Source organism: Meriones unguiculatus, chromosome 11 (genome assembly GCF_030254825.1).
Source record: "Meriones unguiculatus strain TT.TT164.6M chromosome 11, Bangor_MerUng_6.1, whole genome shotgun sequence".
Classification (NCBI taxonomy): domain Eukaryota; kingdom Metazoa; phylum Chordata; class Mammalia; order Rodentia; family Muridae; genus Meriones; species Meriones unguiculatus.
Genome location: NC_083359.1, coordinates 21,100,110 through 21,125,079, shown reverse-complemented (window position 1 = coordinate 21,125,079; position 24,970 = coordinate 21,100,110). Strand labels below are relative to the sequence as shown.

The window sequence follows — 24,970 nt, the reverse complement described above, 5'->3', positions numbered from 1 at the left end:
GTTCATAATAAGACAATTTACCATACACTACCATTTTTATCTAATTCTTTTTTTTTTTATCTAATTCTTAATCACTAATTGCCTTTTTAGAAAAACCTGTGGCAAATATTAGGTCCTGGAATTGGTTTTCGTCAGAATCCTTTAGCTTATTCTGCACATACACAGGATTTATTTACTTACTGATTTATTCTTGGGCTTGACCTCAGACTTTGCACATGTTGGCAAGCACTCTATAACTGTAGAGTACCTTTACCTGTATACACAATTTATCATAAGCTTGAACAAAAAAATCTGAGGCTTGAAAACCTACATACAGTAAACACGAAACTTTCCCACAGGCAATTTCAGCTTTTCATACATTTTGCAATAACCCTAACTGAAAAAAATACCCTGTCTCTAGAAATCCATGTTGCCTTCCCATTTTCAGGAACACACTGATTGGACTCCTTTGTAATAAGTTCACCTCTTAGAATGTGCCCTGGCAAGTCTATAAACGTGTTTCTAGCCTGTCTATAAATGTTTTCAGTGAGGCCTTCCCTCCCTGTGGGCAGGCTGAGATTTGGGACTGCCATAGTGGCCGTAAGGCTGTACCTGTTGTCTTGCCTCTGTGCAGGTGACATTAAGTGGCAGAACTTATGAGGATATGAGCGAAGACACGTCAGCGTAGCACAAACTGACTTTCTTTCACACTTGGTAAGCACCTTGGAGGCATGAACTCTCATCTGACTGATCCAGTGATCGCTGAAGCACACTATGAAGTGCATGTACTTTGGACAGTTATTACCCAGCACCCACGCAGACCTTTTGCTGGCACTGTGATGGTACTGGTTTTGAGTAGGGTAGGGTTACCTAGACTAAGAACTCATCAGGGCAGGAATCACCTCTCTCCCCTGCAGCTGCTTAATGCCTTGTACTTCTCCTACTCTCTAGGCCAGCGGCTCTCAATCCATGGGGACAACCCCTTTGGGGGTGTAATGGCTCTTTTGCAGGGGTCACCTAAGGCCATGGAAAAACACAAGTAGCCACATTACAATTTATGCCAGTAGCAACATTACAGTTATGAAGTAACAACTGAAATAACTTTATAGGTGGGGGTCACCACAAGTTGAGGAAGCGTACTAAAGGGTCTCAGCATTAGGAAGGTTGGGAGCAGCTGCAGTCCAGGCTCTTTCCTGTCCCTAGAGACCTGACACGATAGATAGCCACACCACTCTGAGAGCTTTCCCAGGCTCCATGCTGGTAGGTGCTCTGGCTGAGTCGGACAGTGAAGTATTAGCCTTCCTGGAGGTTGGGATGAGAACAAGGTGGTGGAGACATAAGAGCTGTCCTGTCCCGATGCCTCGCCTGTTTTCCTGTCTGGGCGTAGCACAGGGGAAGTGACGCGTGCTCTTGAGGTTGACGGAGTTGAGTTGTGAATACTGCCTTGGGCAAGTCATCCGTTCAGAACCTCGTCTTTTATCATCCACAGACAAAAGAATTTTTTGCTGGGTCGTTGGGAAGATTAAGTTATGTCTCTGGGCTTGCAGGCATATTTCATGGCAATGAGTATGTGCTCAGTGTGAGCTGCCTAAATTCTGTTGCTGTGACAGTTGATCACCTTGATCCTGGTGAGTGGGGATGGGAAGGGAGAACAAATGATAACTGACTGACATGAGCGGCAGCCACAGGCCATCTGGCTGAAGGCAGGCAAAGAGTATTTTACCAGTAGGTTTGACTTACATTAGGGCTGAACTAGACAGGAAGTTTCAGGATTCGGACCTGGGTTACCAAGGAATAGCGCCATCAAAGCAGTCTGCAGCCAGCAGGGGAGTGAGCTGTTCCAGGATGCCGAAGAGGTCACAGCTCCGGATGGACAGAGGCTTGGATGTGGAAGCAAAGAGTGATCCAGACCCAGCTTGACCTTGTCAAACTGTTGATAAGCTAATTGCAAAGTAGGGACTCTACTGCGCTCCTTGATGATAGTGAGAAGAGTAAGAAGCTCTTTTTCACTGTGTTGAAGACATGCATGCCAGATTGAATAACCTGGGAAATTGTTCCTTTTCTCTAACTTCGGTGGCAGATGGCATGAGCAATGAGACACAATTAAACACACCTTTGTTCCTTTTCTGTATCTGCTCTCTGTAAGCAATTTGCTAAACAGAAACCAGCTAATACAGAGGAAACAGCTAGAGGGGAAAAAGAGTAATCAGCATATTAGTTTTCGTTCTGCTACAAGTTTCTTAAGATGGTTTATTTTAAAAATATTATTCATTGCTGGGCGGTGGTGGGGTTCGTCTTTATTCCCAGCAGTTGGGAAACAGAGGCAGGCAGATCTTTGAATTCGAGGCCAGCCCGGGAGCATGTCCCAGGACACCTAGGGCTACATAGAGAAACCTTATCTTCAAAAACAAAACAAAACAAAAAACTTATTTATCTTATTAAATTTATTTATTTGTTGGATGGGGACATGTGCATGTCACCTCATACCCGTGAAAGTCAGAGGACAACTTATGAGAGTCAGTTCTCTCTGGTCATTAGGTTTGGTGGCAAATGCCTCTATCCCTGAGCCATCTCCCCAGCTCTTGTTTATTCTTTTTTTAAAAATTTAAAAAATTTTGAGGGAGGGGCAAGATGGCGGCGCCGGGAGGACTCTCATTCTGAGCAGCAGCACAGCAGGATCAGCACAGTGAACAGCAATCAGAACTCTCGGCCATAAAACACAGTCATTGTGTTTCCCAGGTGAGAGGATACCCCACGGTGGGGGATTCAATCAGCTTTTAACTCACCCGGCTAAACCGCGGAAGAGATCCCGGTTCCGCCAGACGCTTGGCTGCCGGCCGCCAGCCCCAGCCCCAGCCCAGAGCCACAAGCCAGTGTCTCTGGTCACGGTCCCAGACTGAACCTTGGGCACCACACTATCAGAGACTGGAATTTTCAGTCGAGAGATAACCCCAGGGTACAGGAAACGATTGGGACCGGCCTTAGGTCACCCAGACATCCCCTGGAAAAGACTCGGGCGGGTTCCACGGGCACCCCAGGAGCCAGCCCGGAGCCAGAGCCGGGGACCCAGGTTCCGGCACAGAGCCCTGCCTGCCTGCGCGCCTGATTCGCCGCCAGAGATAGAAACGGCTGGTCTGATCTCAGAGCACTCAGCTCACCCCCAACCTGAAAAGGTCCCCGGAAAATTACCCACCTTAGGGAGCCACTCAGACTCCCAAAAGCCACAAAGGCAGACACAGGCAGTTTCTGTGCACCAGACAGCTGGCAGAGACTGAGCGGCCATCACACAGCTGTGCTCCAGGCACAGGCAAATTTCTGTGGCCAGCCAGCTGGCGGACACTGAGCAGTGTGCGCCAGGGCAAAAAAAGACACTAGGAGTCCGTGTCTCCAGAGAATCCACGGGGAAGGAAGGAAACTGTACTGATCTAAATCACCCAATCCTTCCCTAGGAAAAGTCTAGCAGTCTAGTGGGGCCGAGGCGCCAGCACTCAGCTGTGCTCCAGACACAAGCACAAACAGTTGAGGCACGCCTGATGTCCAACTGGGTCACAGCAGCTGATCATTAAATTTGCAACAAGAAACCCAGAAACAGGGCAGCTGCCCTCAGGACTTCCCTGGGTGAGAGGAGAACCCTCTCGACTAACAAAGACCACAGTTACCACTCAGGTCTATATCCCTGAGGTGAGTAACTCCTGAAAAAACACCAGCCATCCAGGGACTATACCCAAAAAGCTGAGAAGACATCCTTCAGGAAAATCCAGCTTTCTGCAAAGGGGATTCTCTCCCCCACAGGATCCCCAGGAACCACCAGAAAATAACCCCAAACTCCTAAGATAACACAATGGGTAGAGGCCAGCGTAAAAGCTCAAGCAACAAAAGACAGAGCAATATGGCATCTCCAGAACCCAGTTACCCAGGGGCAAGTAGCCCTGGACACCCCACCATAACTGAAATCCAAGAAGATGACCTAACAAGTATGCTCATGAAGATGATAACAGAGGAAACAAATAAGATTCGTAAAGACATAGAGGAAGATAAACTCAAACAGAATATTGCCATCCGTAAAGAAATAGAGGAAGCTGCAGCCAAACAGTTTATGGCCTTTAGAAAGGAAATGCTTAAAACACTGAATGAAATGAAAGAAACAGAGTTGAAGGAACTAAAAGAAAAACAGGAAAGTACAATCAGACAGGTGAAGGAAGTAAACAAAACAACTCAAGACCTGAAGATAGAATTGGAAAAATTAAAGAAAACACAAATGGAAGAAATAATGGAAAGGAAGAATCTAGGGAAGAAAACAGGAACTACAGAGGTAAGCATAACCAACAGACTACAAGAGATGGAAGAAAGAATCTCAGGTGTAGAAGATACAATGGAAGAAATCGATGTAACTGTCAAAGAAAATGTTAAATCTGAAAAATTCCTGACACAGACCGTCCAAGAAATGCAAGACAATATGAAAAGACAAAACCTAAGAATAATAGGTATAGAGGAAAAAGAAGACTCCCTTCTCCAAGGCCCAGAAAATATTTTCAACAAAATCATTGAAGAAAATTTCCCCAAGCTAAAGGAGAGGCCAATTAGAATACATGAGGCCTACAGAACACCCAGCAAATTTGACCAGAAAAGAAAATCCTCCCGCCACATAATAATCAAAACAGTAAGTATACAGAACAAAGAAAGAATACTAAAAGCTGCAAGGGAAAAAGGCCAAGTAACATATAATGGCAAACCCATTAGAATCACACCTGACTTTTCAACAGAGACTATGAAAGCCAGAAGGGCCTGGACAGATATCATGCAGACCCTAAGAGAACACAGATGTCAGCCCAGGCTACTATACCCAGCAAAACTCTCAGTCCTCATAGATGGAGAAAACAAGATATTCAATGACAAAAACAAATTTCAACAATACCTACAAACAAATCCAGCATTACAGAAGACACTGGAAGGGAAAATACAACCCAAGAAAGCTAGCTACATTCAAGAAAACACAGGAAATAAATAACCTCACTTCAGTAAAACAAAAAGCAACCAAGCACACAACCTGATGACCACAGCCAACATCAAAATCAAGAGATCTAACAGCCACTGGTCATTAATCTCTCTCAACATCAATGGACTCAACTCTCCAATAAAAAGACACAGATTAACAGAATGGATACGTAAACAAAACCCAGCAATCTGTTGCATACAAGAAACACACCTAAGACGCAAAGATAGACATTACCTGAGGGTAAAGGGTTGGAAGACGACTTTCCAAGCAAACGGACCCAAGAAGCAAGCAGGAGTAGCCATTCTAATATCTGATAAAATAGACTTTCAACCAAAATTAATCAAAAGAGATGGGGAAGGACACTTCATACTCATCAAGGGAAAATTCCACCAGGAAGACATCACAATCCTGAACATCTATGCCCCAAATACAAGGGCACCCACATTTGTGAAAGAAACATTGATAAAATTTAAAGCACATATAGATCCACACACATTAATAGTGGGAGACTTCAACACCCCACTCTCAACAAAGGACAGGTCAACCAAACAGAAATTAAACAAAGAAACAATGTCTCTGACAGAGGTCATGAATCAAATGGACCTAACAGACATTTACAGAACTTTACACCCAAACAAAAAAGAATTTACCTTCTTCTCAGCACCTCATGGAACCTTCTCCAAAATAGACCACATAGTGGGTCACAAAGCAAGCCTCAACAAATACAAGAAGATTGAAATAATCCCATGTATCTTGTCTGATCACCATGGAATAAAGCTGGACCTCAACAATAACAGAAATAACAAAAAGCCTACACACACATGGAAACTGAACAACTTGTTACTAAATGACAGCTGGGTCAGGGAAGAAATAAAGAAAGAAATTAAAGTCTTTCTAGAAATCAATGAAAATGAAGACACAACATACCCGAACTTATGGGACACAATGAAAGCAGTGCTAAGAGGAAAGTTCATAGCACTAAGTGCCTTCAAAAAGAAATTCGAGACAGCTCATTCAAGCACCCTAATGGCTCACTTAAAAACCCTAGAAAAAGAAGAAGCAGACACACCAAGAAGGAGTAGATGGCTGGAAATAATCAAACTCAGGGCTGAAATCAATCAATTGGAAACAAATAAAACAATTCAAAGAATCAATGAAACCAAGAGCTGGTTCTTTGAGAAAATCAACAATATCGACAAACCCTTAGCCAGGCTAACTAAAAGGCAGAGACACCACCCAAATCAACAAAATCAGAAATGAAAAGGGGGATATAACTACAGACACTGAGGAAATCCAAACAATCATTAGGACTTACTTCAAAAGTCTATATGCCACAAAATTTGAAAATCTAAATGAAATGGACAATTTTCTTGATCGATTTGACTTACCAAAGCTGAACCAGGATCAGGTAAATCAACTAAATAGACCTATATCCCCCAAAGAAATAGAAGCGGTCATCAAAAGTCTCCCATCCAAAAAAAGCCCAGGACCAGATGGCTTCAGCGCAGAATTCTACCAGACCTTCAAAGAAGAGCTAACACCAATTCTCTTCAAACTATTCCACAAAATAGAAACAGAAGGAATATTACCAAATTCATTCTATGAAGCCACAGTCACCTTGGTACCTAAACCTCACAAAGACTCAACAAAGAAAGAGAACTTCCGGCCAATCTCCCTTATGAACATTGATGCAAAAATACTTAATAAAATACTTGCAAACCGAATCCAAGAACACATCAAAGATATTATCCACTATGACCAAGTAGGCTTCATCCCAGGTATGCAGGGGTGGTTCAATATACGGAAATCCATCAATGTGATCCACCATATTAACAAACTGAAAGAAAAAAACCACATGATAATCTCCCTAGATGCTGAAAAAGCCTTTGACAAAATCCAACATCCATTCATGTTCAAAGTATTGGAGAGATCAGGGATACAAGGCACATATCTAAACATAGTAAAGGCGATATACAGCAAGCCTATAGCCAACATCAAACTGAATGGAGAGAAACTTAAAGCAATCCCACTGAAATCAGGGACAAGACAAGGCTGCCCACTCTCTCCATATCTCTTCAACATAGTGCTGGAAGTCCTTGCTAGAGCAATAAGACAGTTGAAGGCGATCAAGGGGATACAAATTGGAAAGGAAGAAGTCAAATTATCACTATTTGCAGATGATATGATAGTATACGTGAGTGACCCCAAAAACTCTACCAGGGAACTCCTACAGCTGATAAACACCTTCAGCAAAGTGGCAGGATACAAAATTAACTCAAAAAAATCAGTAGCCCTCCTGTATACAAAAGACAAAAGGGCTGAGAAAGAAATTAAGGAAACAACACCCTTCACAATAGCCACAAATGACATAAGGTACCTCGGAGTAACCCTAACCAAGGAAGTCAAAGACTTGTATGAAAAAAATTTCAAATCTCTGAAGAAAGAATTAGAAGAAGATATGAGAAGATGGAAAGATCTCCCATGCTCATGGCTTGGTAGGATTAACATAGTAAAAATGGCCATCTTACCAAAAGCAATCTACAGATTCAATGCAATTCCCATCAAATTACCAACACAATTCTTTACAGACCTGGAAAGGAAAATTCTCAACTTCATATGGAATAACAAGAAACCCAGAATTGCTAAAACAATCCTCTACAATAAAAGATCTTCTGGAGGTATCTCCATCCCTGATCTTAAGTTGTACTATAGAGCAACAGTTTTAAAAACTGCATGGTACTGGCATAGAAACAGAATGGTGGATCAATGGAACCGAACAGAGGACCCAGAAATAAACCCACACACTTATGGACACCTGATCTTTGACAAAGACGCCAAAACCATACAATGGAAAAAAGATAGCATCTTCAACAAATGGTGCTGGTCTAACTGGATGTCTACATGTAGAAAAATGAAAATAGATCCATACTTGTCACCCTGCACAAAACTGAAGTCCAAGTGGATCAAAGACCTCAACATAAAACCAGACACATTAAATCGGCTTGAAAAAAAAGTGGGAAATACCCTAGAACTCATTGGTACAGGGGGAAACTTCCTGAACAGAACACCAACAGCACAGACTCTAAGAGCAACAACCAATAAATGGGACCTCATGAAACTGAAAAGCTTCTGTAAAGCAAAGGACACCGTCATCAAAACAAAGCGACCACCTACAGATTGGGAAAGAATCTTCACCAACCCTTTATCTGACAGAGGACTCATATCCAGTATATATAAAGAACTAAAGAAGCTGAAAAGCAGCAAACCAAGTAATCCACTTAAAAAATGGGGAACAGAGCTAAACAGAGAATTCTCTGTAGAGGAATACCGAATGGCAGAGAAGCACTTAAAGAAATGCTCAACCTCATTAGCCATTAGGGAAATGCAAATCAAAACAACCCTGAGATTTCACCTTACACCCATGAGAATGGCCAAGATCAAAAACTCAAGTGACAACACATGCTGGAGAGGTTGTGGAGAAAGGGGAACCCTTCTCCACTGCTGGTGGGAATGTAAACTTGTACAACCACTCTGGAAATCAATCTGGCGCTTTCTCAGACAACTAGGAATAGCGCTTCCTCAAGATCCAGCCATACCACTACTGGGCATATATCCAAAAGAGGCTCAAGTACACAAAAAGGACATTTGCTCAACCATGTTTGTAGCAGCTTTATTTGTAATAGCCAGAAGCTGGAAACAACCCAGATGCCCCTCAACTGAAGAATGGATGCAGAAATTGTGGTACATCTACACAATGGAATATTACTCAGCAATGAAAAATAAGGAAATCATGAAATTTGCAGGTAAATGGTGGGATCTGGAAAGGATCATCCTGAGTGAGTTGTCTCAGAAGCAAAAAGACACACATGGTATATACTCACTCATATAGACATACAACATAGGACAAACCCACTAAAACCTGTGCATCTAAAGAAACTAAGCAAGAGAGAGGACCCTAACTAAAACGTCCAATCCCCATCCAGAAAGGCAAAGAGGATGGACATCAGAAGAAGAAGAAAACAGGAAACAACCTAGGAACCTACCACAGAGGGCCTCTGAAAGCCTCTGCCCTTCAGACTATCAAAGCAGATGCTGAGCCAGATGGGCAACTGTTGGGCAGAGTGAACGGAATTTTAGGTAAGAACTGGGAAATAGTAAGAGCTGGAGAGGACAGGGTCTCCACAAGGAGAGCAACAGAACAAGAAAATTTGAACATAGGGAACTTCCCAGTGACTCATACTCCAACCAAGGACTATTCATGGAGATAACCTAGAACCCCTGCACAGATGTAGCCCAGGGCAGTTCAGAGTCCAATTGGGTTACATAGTAATGTGAAGAGGGACTGCCTCTGACATAATCTGATTGGCCTGCTCTTTGATCACCTCCCTCTGGGGGGGGGGGGGTGCAGCCTTACCAGGCCACAGTAGAGGACAATACAGCCACTTTTGATGTGAACTGACAGACTAAGATCAGAAAGGAGAGGAGAACCTCCCCTATTAGTGGACTTGGGGAGTGGCATGCAAGCAAAGGGAGGAGGGAGGGTGGGATTGGGATGGGAGGAGGGAGGGGCTTATAGGGGGATGCAGAATGAATAAAGTGTAATTGATGAAAAATTTAAGAAAAAAAGGGAAAAAAATAATTTAAGAACCTTAAATGACTTTCAAAATTGGAGGAAAACATGGAGTTAGTCAATTGGCATGGAGCACGTCTCGCCCCTGGGGGCAATGGTCTCCTGAACCTACTCAGACCTTGGACACCACCACTGCTAGTTCTAGAACTGACGCAGGATGCTCCAACGAGGGGTTAAGGCTTCTCATAATATTTCCTATAAGCCCACACCTGTTTGTCTATATCCCCCATTTTTATTCATTATTAGCCAGATAGAGCCAAGTAATTGTGGTAATGATACTCGCTTTTTTTTAAACCCCAATGCTAGTAAAGTTAGGTATGCCCTGGTTACTCGCATGCCTCACTGGGTGCCTATGCCCACTGATGCCCCTCACGCTATGACTCTCTTCAGACAGAAAAGGGATCTTGGAACTACAGCCACCATTGTTACTACCATCTCATTGACGGCTGTTGGAGCTACCACCAGGGCATTAGCCATGAGTCATACTGGGCAGACTGCTCAGACCCTGAATAATCATTTAGCCAATGTAGCTCATGCCTTAGTTGTACATAAAGGAATTAATGCTCAACTAAAAGGAAGCTTGATGGTGTTCAATCAGAGGATTGACCTCTTGCAGGAGCAAATTGATACCCTATGGCAAATCGCTCAACCTGGCTGTCAATGAAAGTATGCTGGACTTTGTGTCACTAGCATACAACATGAGAATTTTTCCTATGCTGCAAATCTGTCTAAACAATTGTCGAGCTATATTTTAGGTAATTGGACTGGAGAATTCGATACTACGATGGAGCAGCTGAGAGTGGCCATTGTCACAGTAAATTCTACCGGAGTGGACGCAGGACTAGCCACAGGATTATCAACATGGATTGCTGCAGCCATGAATCATCTGAAGGAATGGGCGGGCATGGGAGTGTTAGCAGGCCTTCTGGTGTTGGTCTCCTTGGTTTGCCTGTGGTATATATGCAAGATTAGAGTCTCACAACAGTGTGATGCAGCCATGATCATTCAGGCCTTTACAGCCATTGAAGCAAGACATTCTCCCCAAGCATGGTTGGATACCATAAAAAGCTAAAATGATACGCTCGGGATGCGAGGCTAAGCACTGCACTCAGGGTCAGCCGCTTTGGACCCAGAGAAGAGCATGTCTGATTGCATGCGGGTTGATGCCCCAGGTCCCGCCTCTGAGAAAAAGGTATCGGACGGGTCCGATGCTCTTTGGGTGGATGACACCTAAATGAACATCTGTACAAAGTCCCAATTTATTTCTAATATCAGAGATCAGACCTCTACTCTTGCCTGATGCGTCTAAAACAAAAAGGGGGAACTGTAGAGAGCTGCAGAATGCTATGCCTTAAAGATGGAGCTGGTTTCCGCCTTCCACCTTCCCGATGGTGAGTGCTCTCTGTCAGGAACAACTCCACATTTGGCTAAGGCCGAGGATCTGGCTTGCTTCCATGTATGTGGACCTATCTGCATTGCCCCCGTGGCATGCCTGGGTTGGCTACCCAGAGGCTATTTAAGCTGTGGGCTGGCTTTCCCCGGGGTCCGAGGATTGTTCAATGTTCCTGAATAAACTGCATTGGAAAAAAAAAATTTAAAAAATTTTATTTTTATTTATTTTATTTTTATTTTATTTAAAAAATTTTTATTTTTATATTAATCACAGGTTATTTACTTTGCATCCCAACTGTAGCCCCCTCCCTCTTGTTTATTCTCTTTAAGTTAAATTTGCTAACATTTCACAAAAGATATGTTCAAACCATGAATGTGGTTTTTTTTTATGTGTGTGTGTCTGTGTCTCTTTGTTTAGGTCTATGTGAATCTCTCTCTCTCTCTCTCTCTCTATGTCTGTCTATCTTTCTGTCTATGACGCAGGTGATCTTATTTTTAGGGAAGATGGAATGAACAGACTTTATTTTGCTCCAACTATAGGTTGCAGACAGAAAACAAATTTTTTATTTGAGTACCTGTAAATTAATAGGCAGATGGTGGGGGAGACAAAATTTAAGACCAAGAAACTAGCAGTGATTTTATCACGTCTCTTCTTTTGTATCTACTTGCCTCGGTACAATATGGTTTGAAGCCTAGAAGTGGACACTGGGCACACATAGATGGGTCCAGGAGAAACTTGTAGTTCTGCCCCAAGGATGAAAAGGGAATTCTGTATACTCTGGGAGAGTAGGGGTGACCCCATTTTTATGTCCCAGAGCTCCAAATAAAGTGTTTAATAAAAACAATGTTAAAGGGTAAATTAAACAATTCCAAAAGGAGACTGAGAAAGAAAATCACTTACCATACAACAAAAAGAAAATACTCGGAAATTAATTTAACCAAGGAATTAAAGGACCAGTAGGTGAAAATCTATAAAATGGTAGTGAAAGAAATTAAAGCAAATGTAGATCCCATGATATTGGATTGGAAGGCTAAATAATGTTAAGATGGCCGCATTATTCCAAAGCACTTTACAGTTTTAACTCAGTTTCCATAAAAATGGCAAGAAATATTTATTTGCCAGAAAGAAAGACACCTACTGTAAAATTCATATGGAATTTAAAGAGCTCCTGAAAGGTCAAACTTTTCCTCAAAGGAGTAAAAGCTTAGTTGGCATGCGTAATTGAGAACATGAACATTTGGCTAGAATTCTATAGAACTAAAACACCTGGGTTGCGGGGAACATGGTAGGCTTATATGAGACACAGGAGATGACCTAATTTGGGGGACAGCAGGACCTGGGTCCAAGTTGGGGATATATAAGGAATCGCACAATATAGAGTTGTGTGAGCCAAATGAAATGGTGTGCTCTAAGGACCCTGGATGGATCAATTTAGGCTGGGCAGTGCACTGGGAATAGAAGGAGCTGAGGAGAGCAAAATCAGCCTGGAGAGCCAGACAGTGGGTTATAATTGCCATATTGGGGCCCAGAGGTCTCAAAGGCCACAGTTGATAAATAATTTTGTTGCCACCACTATTAAAGAGGTAACGGGTAATTTCCAGAGGGGAAAGGGTGGATTAATAATCTTCCTGGTCTTTGTTACGGTAAGTGAGCCAGCGTGCTGTGGAGGACACTTCTGTCTTCTTGGCTATGAGCCTGGGCTGGGGAAGCTGTTGGGGAAGAGGATCACACATATCAGCAAGACTTATCTGTGATCACAGCTGGGCTTCAAGCCCTCCACATCACAGATGAAGTAAAGACCAAAGAAGAACAGGCCTCATGGCATCTACCAGGTCAGTTGAGGGAGGTAAACACCTCCCCCCGCCCCCAAGAACTCAAGTGTGTACAGGGTTGATAAGCACTGCGGGTTTTTCCAGTCCCCTCCAAAACTCAATTTCTGAGATGCCTAGTATCTAAAATGCAAAGCAAATTGAAGGCATCAGATATAGGAGAGCAGAAGCAACACCAAAACTGTTGAAGTTAAATGAAGAACAATTTCTCAGAAGGGCATAGGATGGACGAAGATTCTTCTTAATTTGAGGCAAAATACTGTGTGGGAATCAGGGTTTAGAAAGAAATGTATTCACTCAGACTCTGAATTTCAATGGAGCAGACTGCTCCCCCCCCCCGCCCTTTCGGTTTATCAAGACAGGTTTCTCTGTGTAGCCCTGGGTATCCTGGAACTTGCTTTGTAGACCAGGCCGGCTTCGAAGTCAGAGACCTACCTCCCAAGTGCTGAGGTTAAAGGCACGTGGCACCACCACCCAGCTTTATTTATTTCTTTATTTTGGTCTTATACTACAAAATGTTGGTGAGTCATCATTATACATTTCATAAAGGAGTCTTGAAGATCACTATAAATGTTTACAGGAAAGAATAAATGGGGTGTGCTTTCTCTATAATGGGTGTTAGTGTTGGCGCAGCAGCCTGACTGGGTGTGCGGAAGCACAGGTTGATGTAGAACAAGGTCAAGGATGATTTAGTGTCCACTCAACTTTGGTTGAGAGTTTAGTTCTCCAGAGACCGATGATATCCCACATCCCAAAGACTGGTGAGTGTCTACCTTCATCTCTCTGTGTGTCTGTGAGGGCCCCTGTATACGAATGGCCCCCGTAAATGATGAAGTATGTTTGTGGTTCTAATAATAAAACCAGGGCTTTCCGAATACTAGACAGTTTCTGTGCCACCAGTCTGTCTCCAAGCCAGTGATACAGTTATGGGATAAGGGGAGAGATACTGCATTCTTCGTGCGGGTGTAGCCAGTTAACGATGTAGCCTTACATTAAAGAAGATGCATTTGAGCCTGATAGCTTACTGCTGTTTCTGAGAAAGGGGGAGGGGGTCCTGTGGAAAGTTGGTGAGGTCTAAACACCAGTCCTCACTTGTGTGGTATGTGCCTTTTCCACACCCCCCTTTGCACTGCTTTTAAAGCAAGTGCCGGAGTGCTGGGGTAAGTCCAAATCTCACTGTAATGAGAACAAGAAACATCAGATCTACAGGACTGAGAGGCCTGGCTAAAGTCAAGGAACAAACAGGTGGCAGAGATATGGATCAAAGATGATGTCATCCCTAATCCAGAGATGTTCTGCCTAAAATAGAAAAGAGCAAAACAGAAGGCTGGATGGAAGTGAACTGAAAACCAGAACAGATAAGCAACTCATGGTTTAGGGGTACTTAAAGAATTCTGTAAACAATATGAACCCTTATTCTTCATAGGATGTGCTGAATCACCTCTTGGTACCTGTACATGGCAAAGGCTATGGGAGGCTTCAACACCAGTTTGGGAGGAAGCTTCATTTTGGTGGGCTTCTCAGACTGGCCTCAACTAGAACTCATCTTCTTTATTTATATTTTGGTTTTCTACTCTCTAACTATCATTGGCAACACCACCATCATTGCTCTCTCTCGAATGGACCTGCGATTACAGACTCCCATGTACTTCTTCCTCTCCCACCTCTCCTTCCTGGACCTCTGCTACACCACTAGCACTGTGCCCCAGCTCCTGATCAACCTTCAAGGGCATGACAGGACCATCAGCTATGGTGGGTGTGTGGCCCAGCTCTTCATATTTCTTGCCCTGGGCTCTACAGAGAGTGTGCTTCTGTTGGTGATGGCCTTTGACCGCTACGCTGCTGTGTGCCGTCCACTGCACTACACGACCATCATGCACCCCATTCTCTGCCAGGCACTGGCTATCAGCTCCTGGATGGGAGGCCTCATGAACTCTCTGATCCAGACAGGCCTCATGATGGCCATGCCTCTCTGTGGCCATCGGCTGAATCACTTCTTCTGTGAGATGCCTGTGTTCCTCAAGTTGGCCTGTGAGGACACAGAGGGAACAGAGGCCAAGATGTTTGTGGCCAGAGTGGTGATCGTTGCAGTTCCAGCCATGCTCATTCTAGGCTCCTATGCACAGATTGCCAGGGCAGTGCTGAAGGTCAAGTCAGTGGCTGCACGAAGAAAGGCCACTGGGACATGTGGGTCCCACCTCCTGGTGGTTTCTCTGTTTTATGGCTCAGCCATTTACACATACTTACAACCCAAGGGTAGTTACTCTGAGAGCAAGGGGAAGTTTGTTGCTCTTTTTTATACTATTGTCACCCCCATGCTCAACCCTCTGATCTATACCCTGAGGAACAAGGACGTGAAGGGGGCTCTGTGGAAGGTGCTAGGGAGAGCCACAGACTAGGGGCGGGAAGGGAAAGCTGTATTCTGTGAGCGAAGTGGGTTTCAGTGGGAGAGGGGAATTGGGTGTCAAAACAACTGCAATTAATTATGTACATGCATGACACTGTTAAAGTGTACAAAAATAGCAAAACAAAACCAAAATACAGTCCTGGGATGGCAAAATGGCTCAGCAGGTAAAGGCACTTCCTGGCAAGCCTGAGGATCTGAGTTTGATGCCTGGATTCCACATGGAGGAAGGAGAGAGTCAAGTCCTCTGACTTCCAAGCACAAGCGTGTGTATGTTTGTAACAAATAAATGATCAATATTAAAACAAGACAAAACTTTCCCCAGCAGGCACCCTGCAAGTGTATGGGTGTGGAGCGTCAGCTCTGAGTGGGCCCTTGCTATCACCCTGCTTTCCCAATGTCTCATGACCCTGTCTGACTTGTGTCACTGCTCACAGCCTGTTTTTAAGGCCTCTCCTATTAGTGCTTTCCATCCTTTGCTTCGAATAAACAAGCTGATCACCAGCGGAGCTGCTTCACGTAACATGTGAATTTCAGACATAGTTTTCCCTGATGGAGAACAAGGCAAAATCATTCCCGCTGCAGTAAAGAAAGGTAACAAAGATCTCCTAGCAGAACTGTGAGTATCTGTTTTGCCAACTGGTGAGATTCTTTCCCTGTCAGAGACGAGAATGAGGGAAATGATGATCCAAAATTCCAAGAACTCAGAAATTAAAATGTAACCAGATGCAAAATTATTAGCCTAGAAGAAAAAATTCAAAGAACTCTAAAATTTGTATGTGTCCAGATGCAAAGCTTTATATATATATATAAAAATCTATATTTATATTTGTAAGAAAATCAACAATTAAATAAAAGCAAAGGAAGAGTTTGCTATTTATCACTTGACCGGATATGTGAAGATTCACTTGGGGGCTCCATTTCACTTCTCTTCATCTCTGTTTCATTTGCCTGACAGAATTCCATCACTGTCATTTACTTCCATGTGTTTTAAATGGTGGTATTAAGTTTAAAAGTGCAGGTGTCTTTGTTAATGAACTTTTGTAAATGTAATGCTTTTTATGTTGACTGGATCACCTTTTATCATAATGAGTTTGCCCCAAGTGTGCTTATGTTTGGAACTTATTTTGTACACCTTATCATTAATGTGTTCTCAGCCTCACCAATTTTGTCATATTTATATTTTAAGTAATTCCTTCATCAATGAAAAAAATACAGTTCTCATCTCAAAAAGTGTTTTGTGACTTTTTCCCGGGCAGATGTGAAAAAAGCATCTATTAACCTATGATAGAGCAAGTCAAAGAGGTTATTTCACCCAACTCTACCATAGTAAACCAGGGATTTTCTTTGGGCTCACTAACGGGAGTGGGACTGACGCAAAGGCAGCTCCATGGCCAAAAGCTCACCCGGGAGCGGGGCTGACTCAGAAAGGCTGCAGCCTTGGGCCCTTCTGTACAGCTTGCAGCATCTCAGCCAGCCAGAGTTTCTTCTCCAAAGCAGGTGTTTCTGCTCGCGTAAATCTGGGGAAGACCCTTGTGAATCTTGTCCATTTTAGGAACTTCTTTAGACTTAGGAGTTTCTGAGCTTTAAGGAACCCCTTTCTACCCTCAGAGACAGAATGTTTCCATGCAGAGGAGGTAACTACCAAAGGCTACCTCTTTAGTCGGTGCTTGCATTTTTGCTGTACCCTCTACTCCAATGGTCCCTGAACACTTGAAGGGGGTGATGTGGCTGTTTGATGGTTTTCTCCATTTGTGACTTAGGATTGGGGCACCATGTCACTTGGTTTCAGAAGCTTGGGCATTTATGAATCTGCTTTGTATTCCTTGTTGCAAAAGAAAGTCTCCCTCCACGAACAACTGAAGCCAACAGAAGCAATGGACTATAGGTGAGAACACACACACATGCACATACGCAGACACAAACACACACTCATAAACATACACACTTTTGGAAGATAATATGATCATCACATTCTATTCATTTGAGAAAGTAATTGCCGCAGCTTCTCCACTAGAGCCTCTGAGCCCCTCTTTCTGGCTATTAGCACCGTTTGCGGTCCCTGCCGTGGAGTGACCTCAAATTCAACTGAGAAGCTGTTTACTCACAACAGTGTGTCACTATCACACCAGTGGGCACAGCTTGCCTGGTGTTTTGGAAACACAGCACAAGCAGTTCATTCCTGAGTGGAACTGTTGCTGACAGTTCTCCTCCAGGAGCCAATGTGATGCCTTCTAGCATCAAAAAAAGGCAATTAACAGGGAAGGAAGTACCAGTTTAGTCCTAGCTTATTTCCCATGTCTCACACTAAAGCCTTTAATGTCTTCAGTAATAAAGAATTACCATCTGGTTCTAGCATCTATAAACACCATCAACAATAGTATCATAGTGTATGAGGCCTCAAGGGCCTTCCCTGGCCCACAACTCTCAGAGAAGGAGCCCATTCCTCTTATTGAAATTTGTGCCCAGCAATCTCAAGGCTTGTGAGAGTCCATTCCCTCCTCCAACCCCAGAACAGGGCTTCTCTGTGTAGCTCTGGCTATAGGCTAACACTGTGGCTCTTGAATTCCATTGGCTGCTGAAAGGCCCTAGGCTGGGCAAATGATCTGTGACCTTTGTTAAGTTTATGCTACATGCTCTTGGCATATCTGTCCAGCTTAGGACAAGCTTAGCATTTCTCCTGTGAACTGTCATCAGGATTTAAACTCTTCTAGAAGCTCACTAATACAGTGCTGGACTTTGACAACATCTCACCTAGGCATTCTGGTTGACATACAGTGATTTAAAAAATAATACCATTAATTTTTACCTTTGCTGTGAACAAATCCAGGGTATAAAATAAGGGTTACTCTTGGAGAGAACAGGAGCTCCCCAAGGACCAAATATATCAGGGCACAGGGGTCTTCCATGAGACTGTTTCTCCAACCAAGGACCATGTATAGATATAACTTAGAACCCCTGCTCAGATATAGCCCATGGTAGCTCAGTATCCAAGTGGGTTCTCTAGTAAGGGGAACAGGGAGTATTTCTGAAATGAACTCAATGGCTAGTTCTTCGGCTCTCCCCCACCCCCGAGGGAGGAGCAACCTTGCTAGGCCACAGAAGAGGACAATGCAGCCAGTCCTGAGGAGACCTGATAAGCTAGAGTCAGATGGAAGGGGAGGAGGTCCTCCTCTATCAGTGGACTTGGAAAGGGACATGGAGGAGATGAGGGAGAGAGGGTGGGACTGGGAGGGACTGAGGGAGGAGGCTACAGCTAAGATACAAAGTAAATAACCTGTGATTAATATAAAAAATTAAAAAATTAAAAATAATAAGGGCTACTAATATATGAAGTAGAATTTGTTTGAGAGAAATACAAAACATCAAATTTGTAACCAAGAAAATGTTTAGTTGGATAAGCAATCCATTTGCGTGAGAACAAACTTAGATGAAAAGTCCATGGAAAGAAGACGTCTGGAGTATCGTGAACTTGGTTGTGTTTTGGGAGACGTGGAATATGGTCTCATTGAAAGGCTGATCGTCTTTGGGTTAAAGTTTGGGAAGTATGAGCAACATAGTAATATAGATTTGTACAAGCCATGTAAAAATCTGTGTTCTAAGGACCTGAATGGGTCATTCTGTATTGGGCATCGTATGTGGGACAGAAAGAGCTGAGGGTAGCAGATAGAGAACCATTCAGTTAATTATCATTGGCTCAGGGGACCCCAGAGGTCTCCAAGGCCACACTTGAGTAAACAGTCATGTTTCCACTCCTATTAAGGAGGCCCAGGCAAGGCCCCAAGGGTGGGCATGGTACAGTCTGCCTTAGGGTCAGGTTGGATGATATGCCAACTTCTGTCTAGGGAGAGTTGGTTATGGTGGTGAATGAGAGAACAGAACAGGATATTTCCTTCCCCTCAGTTATGGGCCTCTGCAGGTGAGCCTGCCGGGGAAGTTGAGCTCAGGTGAGCATGATTTCTCTAGGATCATCGCTGTGATCCAGCCCTCTCACCACAGGTGCAGCTAGGGCCAAAGAGAAATAGGTCTTCTCCATGACTTCTAGATGACACCAGTGTGGAATGGGTTTCATATCATCTAGAAGCCATCGGGGTTGAGGAAAATGAACACATGTGCTTTCTTTCCTCGGATGGTGGTGAGTACAAACTGTGTGGGGTATTTTGGATTCATGGTCCCTTTTAAAATTCAATTTCTTTGATGCCTAAGACATAAGATGCAAAGCAAATCATATACACCAGGACAAGGCGACAGAGACCAGAACCAGTGAGAGAACTGATGAGACTAAATGCAAAACCATGGATTACAGTGGCTGAGGATGGGAGAGGATTCTTCTCTGGAGGCAGTGTTCTGTGTGGGGAGTCAGACTCTAAAATGAAATTCATTCCTTCAGACTTTGAATTGTAATTAAGGTGACGAGGCTCATTTTCTTCTCTGGTCTTATACTACAAAATGTTGATGTTATTGTTAAATATTTCATAAAGCAGCCTTGACTATCACCCTAAGTGCTTAGGGCATGGAGGGAATGTGGTGTGATTTGTCTAGAGAGGGTGATGGTGTAGGTAAGAGAGAATGATTGAGTGTGTGGAAGCAGACTGAGGCAGAATGTGTAGAAGATCTAGTGCCTACTCAACTTTGATTGAGAGCTCAGTTCTCTAAGGACTGATGAGAAGTTTACATAGTTAGGTGTAGAGAGAAAGAGAACTGAGTTCAAACTGAAGGATGGTTGCTTTAGTAATGAGGGTGATTAGGAAGGGATCTGCTGAATCTCCTCCTAGCCTGAGACATTGGATTTAAGGGTGGGGGCATTGTTGGATTGTTTTTTTGTTTGTTTGTTTTGTTTTGTTTGTTCTATTTTTGTTTGGTTTTTGCTCAAAAGTAGTTCCACTGCAGCCAGACAATATTATTAACTTGGTGTATTGGTTGAAGGATGGATTTTTATCATTTCTGATATGAAGTACTTTATTACTGACAGTGTAGGTCAGTGTTAGAAAGCTTGCAGAGCATGTGGATTGATTCCCAGCACTGCAAACTAGTTTACTATTTATGGAAGCCATGAGCAGACACAGCTTCACACATCCTGCCACATGCACTGGGAGATGAGCACAGGCTCGTGAGTTCTGACATCACAGGTGATCTCACTCAAGTCCACCAGCAGTATCAAACATGCAACTGTCAAGTTTCTTAAAGAGATAAACAATAGAGTTTCCATTTTAAAAAATAATTTAGGAGTAGAAAAATACTTTCAGACTGCTTTTTTTTTTAATTTCTCAAGTTTTCTTGATATTTGGCCACTGTTTGATCTTTGTTACATTTCAGGCTTTGGTCCTCATTCTGCCCTGTGGAGAATAACAAAGAAAGGTCCCCTTCTTCTTTTTTTTTTTTATGAGCGATATTTAAGCTTGTATATAAACCATCACACCTATTTTTATGCACCCTGGTTTTTAATCTCAAATGTGCAGTGAAAGCACCCATTTCTCATGCAGGATGCTTTTAGATGACCGGTTGGTATCACAGTCCTTTGATCAGCACAGAAGCATCAGACAGTATACTTTCTTAAATATCTGAAAATACAGAGGGATCCTCTGCAAGTCTTACATGGCTGCTCCAGGACAGTTATATCAGCTTGACATAATTTTCTCCTTTTGCTGGAATGAGATTTGGGGAATTCTTAAGGAAATGGTCACTTTGAGACTTGCACCTTCACTGGAGGTCCAAGGATCCAGTAAAGTTCACAAAGCACAGTAGTTTCTGTCAGTGTATGGAGGCCTGTCGTGTGGAAGGGGCCTTGTCATGATTGTGTGATCCCGTCATGAGAACATTCTCACCCTTCATATTCTGCACTAGAGCTGCTTACATGAAGCCTAACACTGCCTGTTTGCTCTCTCATTTTGTCTAAAGTGGAGCCTCCTAGCTTGTGAGAGGTAGGATTACTGTGTGGAGTTGACCAGAAGCCCAATGTTGAGGGCACAGGAGGAGCAATGTGCAACTTCTCCAGAGAGGAGAGAGAATCCGAGGGAATTGGTGAGGCTGAGGTCTTCCTTTGAGGTCAGTAGAAGTGGATGTGAGCATTCCCATCTAGGAGCCCAGGGAGGGACGGGGAAACACTGTGAGGCATTAGTGAGATGTTATAAATGCAGCAGGAGTGTGTCCAAGGCAGGCAGGGTGAGATGCCTGAGGCAAACAGGGTGTCCTTGACATCAGCTTTAGGAGAGATTGAAGAATATCTTGGATATTTCTTCTGAAAATCATTCCACTCTATCAGGGTCCTGGGGACTAGAAAATAGGAGAAATACACACACACACACACACACACACACACACACACACACACAAAAGCATTCTAATTAGTTGTCTAACACCAAATGTTCATCCCTTTTGATGGCCATTTGATCACAGAAAACAGATATATGAGTCACATTATACAGAGCAAGCAAGTTGTATTTAGGAACATACATGTATATAAATATACATATATGTTTACTTACATATATATGTATACATATATACACAAATATACATATATACATGCAACAACAATTAATGAAGAATGAGGCCATGAATTTGAAAGAGAGCAAGGATGGGTGTATGGGAGGGTTTGGAGGGAGAAAATGGAAGACAGTAATGATGTGATTATGTTTTAATCTCAAAAATAATAAAAGTAAAGGCTCACAAGTGGGCAGGCAAGCGTCAAGGTTTTGATTAGACAGTAGGAGGGAAATCAACAGAATGTGGAAGTTGGAAACCTTTTCCTAGAGAGCATGGTACAGTGTCTTCCTTCTCACCACCGTACTCCTGTCCACATGGCTGAGGAAGAGGGCTTCCTCCACATCGCACTTTCTAAATACGGCTGAAATGAATTCTCAGGACAGTCCTTCTCTACAAACCTCTGAAAGCTGGTGCAGGTGAAAGGCTGCAGACTGGAGGACCTTTCCGGTGCTTTCCTCCTTCTGCATCTTAACATTATAACTGCTTATATGCTACTCACAGCAACGCTCTCTGGAAGCTCTAGAATGGTGGTGCAGGTAAATAATCAAATTGCACAAAAAGTTCAATGAGACAGGTTGTGTGTGGAGGTACAGTGTTTGGGAGGCTCTTACAGCAAGTGGTTGTCTCAGATGAGAGAATCAAAGCCTGTCTCTAAAGAAGTGTTTCTCGGCACAGTTGATACTCAAACCCACATCATTCTTGTGTGTGTCATGGTGTTGATACAGTTATGTGTGTGGTGCAGGCCACACTGCAACACTCTTTAGCCCTATAAACTAGCTGTCAACTGCATCAGCCCCAACTGTCTGCAGCGTCACCATAGTCCACTGAGGAACCATTCACTGCTGGTGGAGAACTGCTGTCTGATAGGAGGTGACATGTAAACTGTGACTGAACCATGTTGGAGCCCAGTTAGATACTGTTAGGTCAACTGTGTAGCTGTTGCTCTCTTTGAAACACGCTCATGAGAGCAGAAGTGATTTTGTACAGGATTATGATTGTGTAAATTAGCACATACGGTGTTTTGCATTAATTCTCTCTTTCTCTCTTGAATTTATGGCAGGAATAAGTAGACTGTTTCTGTCCCTTTAGTAAGATTTGTGGAAATTGTACAGTTTTATACCTGTTTTTTTGCACTGTTAGGCATCTAAACACTTTTAAAATCTTAAGTATCCTTGCACTTCGTAGCCTCCCATTGTCACCCGAGCTGTGTTTTCAGCAGCCGTTATTTTATTCTCTTACATTCATCATATTTTTTTTACCTTGTGTGTATAGTGCGGTTATGCAAGTTTTGTCTCCAGTTCTGGCTGCATATTTCTCTTGCACAATTTTCTTTCTATAACTGAGCTCATTAAACAATCCAGGGACTCTCGGAGTATTTGTCTAAGAGCAAAGTACTGTCTCTAACGGGCCTCCATGGTGTGTTGCAAATGGTGCTATCTGCTTTTATAATTGTTGAGTTCAGTTTAATGATGGGTGTTAGATAGTTGCTGTCTTTGCTTATGGAAATATGTTTCTACCAGCATTATGTATGTGAGAGAATACTCTATATTCTTGTGTCTCCCCAGTGTCATTAGGAATAGCAATTGTGTGTGTTTTATTGTTTTTAATTACTGTTGCTTTGTAATGTACTTGGAGGTATGACACACTCAACTTTTTCTTTCTTAATATTTCTTTGGCTATATGGGGTTATCATCTACATTCTGTGACCTAGTTAAAGTTCTTGCAACTTCATATCCTCCATTATACAATTTTCCAGCTATAACCAAGATCATAAAACAATCCAGCTGACTCTGTGTGTATTTGTCCAAGAGCAAGGTACTGTCAATGTCAAAATAAGCCTTTACTGTAAGTATACTTAAAAAACTATTCTTTTTTTTGTAAATGTCTATTAATATATTTATATCATTTCCATCTCTCCTTCTCCTCCAACTTCTTCCATGCCCCCAATCCCTCCCAAATTCATGGCCTCTAATTATTATTGTTTTAAAACACACACACACACACACACACACACACACACACACACACACACACATTCTACTGTGTTTATTTAGTTTTCCTTGTATATATGTGGTGAACAGACCTTTCCACGTTTATTTTGGTTTTAAATAAGCGAGATGTTGGATGCTGAGAAAATTTGCATCCTTGATAGAGATCCTGGGTCCTAGCTTCCTGGAGCTCCTGGAGCAGAGGACATCCAGTCGTGCTGCCTCTCGGGGCCAGCCAGTCAGGCTTCCCACCGGGCAGCTCGCTGTTTTAAACACCCGACGGATGCTTTGAGGAAGCTGTGCCGCCACTCCTGTTGCCTAGTCCAACTACATCTCTTTTTAGAGTTTAGATTTTCATCATCACATTCCTTGGGGAAAAAAAAATCTAGCAATCACTTTCACTCAGGGCAGAAGAGAAGAACTTCCCTTGGCTGCCCAGAAGAAGGCTAGCTGCTACCTGCTGCTGATTTCTGCTCCCCAATGCAGCCTGCTTCTGTCTACTGCCCTGTGTGGCAGCCTGCTGCTACCTGCAGTGGCTGCTCACTAATGCCAGAAGCTAAGGATTACACAGGCATGAGGGACACTGGCGGGTAAACCAGTGCACTAAGCTTCCAGTCACAGAGTCTATAGCCATAGGTTGGATTCTCCCCCCCCCATTTTCATTGAAAATAGAGTTTTTTCTTCACATATTAGATCCTGATTATCATTTTCCTTCCCTCTGGTCCTCCCAGCTCCCCCACTCCCTCCCTTCCACCCGGATCCACCTGCATTCTGTCTCTCATCAGAAAACAAAGAGGCTTCTCTGAAATAATAATAGAACAGAACAGAGTAAGATAAAGCAAAAACTGACACATCAGAATAGGACAAAACAAATAAGCAGAAGGAAAAGAGCCCAAGAAACGGCACAAGAAATAGATACGGACACAGATATCCACTCGTTCTCACACTCTGGAATTCCCTAAAAACCCTAAGCTGGAAGCCATAATATATATGCAAAAGAGCTGTAGGGTAAGAAGATAGTCATAAAAATATAGCCATAAAATATAAGATTAAAAAATGCTCTAGCAAGACATCATGAGGCAAAGAACCTCCAAATAAGCCATTGAGTTAGTTTTCTGTTGGCCATCTGCTGCTGGATGAATCCTACCCTCCAGAGTGGTTTGTTTCCCCAGAGAGACTCTTTGAGAAAACTAAATTTTCATTTGCGGCTGGTTATCAATTGAGGGTGGCTTCTGGGTTGCCCCCAGTCCTAACCTGGCAACTCT

General features: G+C 43.1%; 2 protein-coding genes across 2 annotated transcripts in view; both read left to right on the top strand.

Annotated features, from left to right (window-relative positions):
• LOC110551045 (olfactory receptor 2Y1B-like) overlaps positions 1-24,970 on the top strand; it is a 39,432-nt gene that overhangs the window by 10,184 nt on the left and 4,278 nt on the right. The gene's annotated exons all lie outside the window — the stretch shown is intronic.
• On the top strand, positions 13,904-16,139 carry LOC110551044 (olfactory receptor 2Y1B). The gene has a single exon (XM_021641378.2). The coding sequence runs from the start codon at positions 14,285-14,287 to the stop codon at positions 15,224-15,226; it is 942 nt and encodes a 313-aa protein (XP_021497053.2). The 5' UTR covers positions 13,904-14,284; the 3' UTR covers positions 15,227-16,139.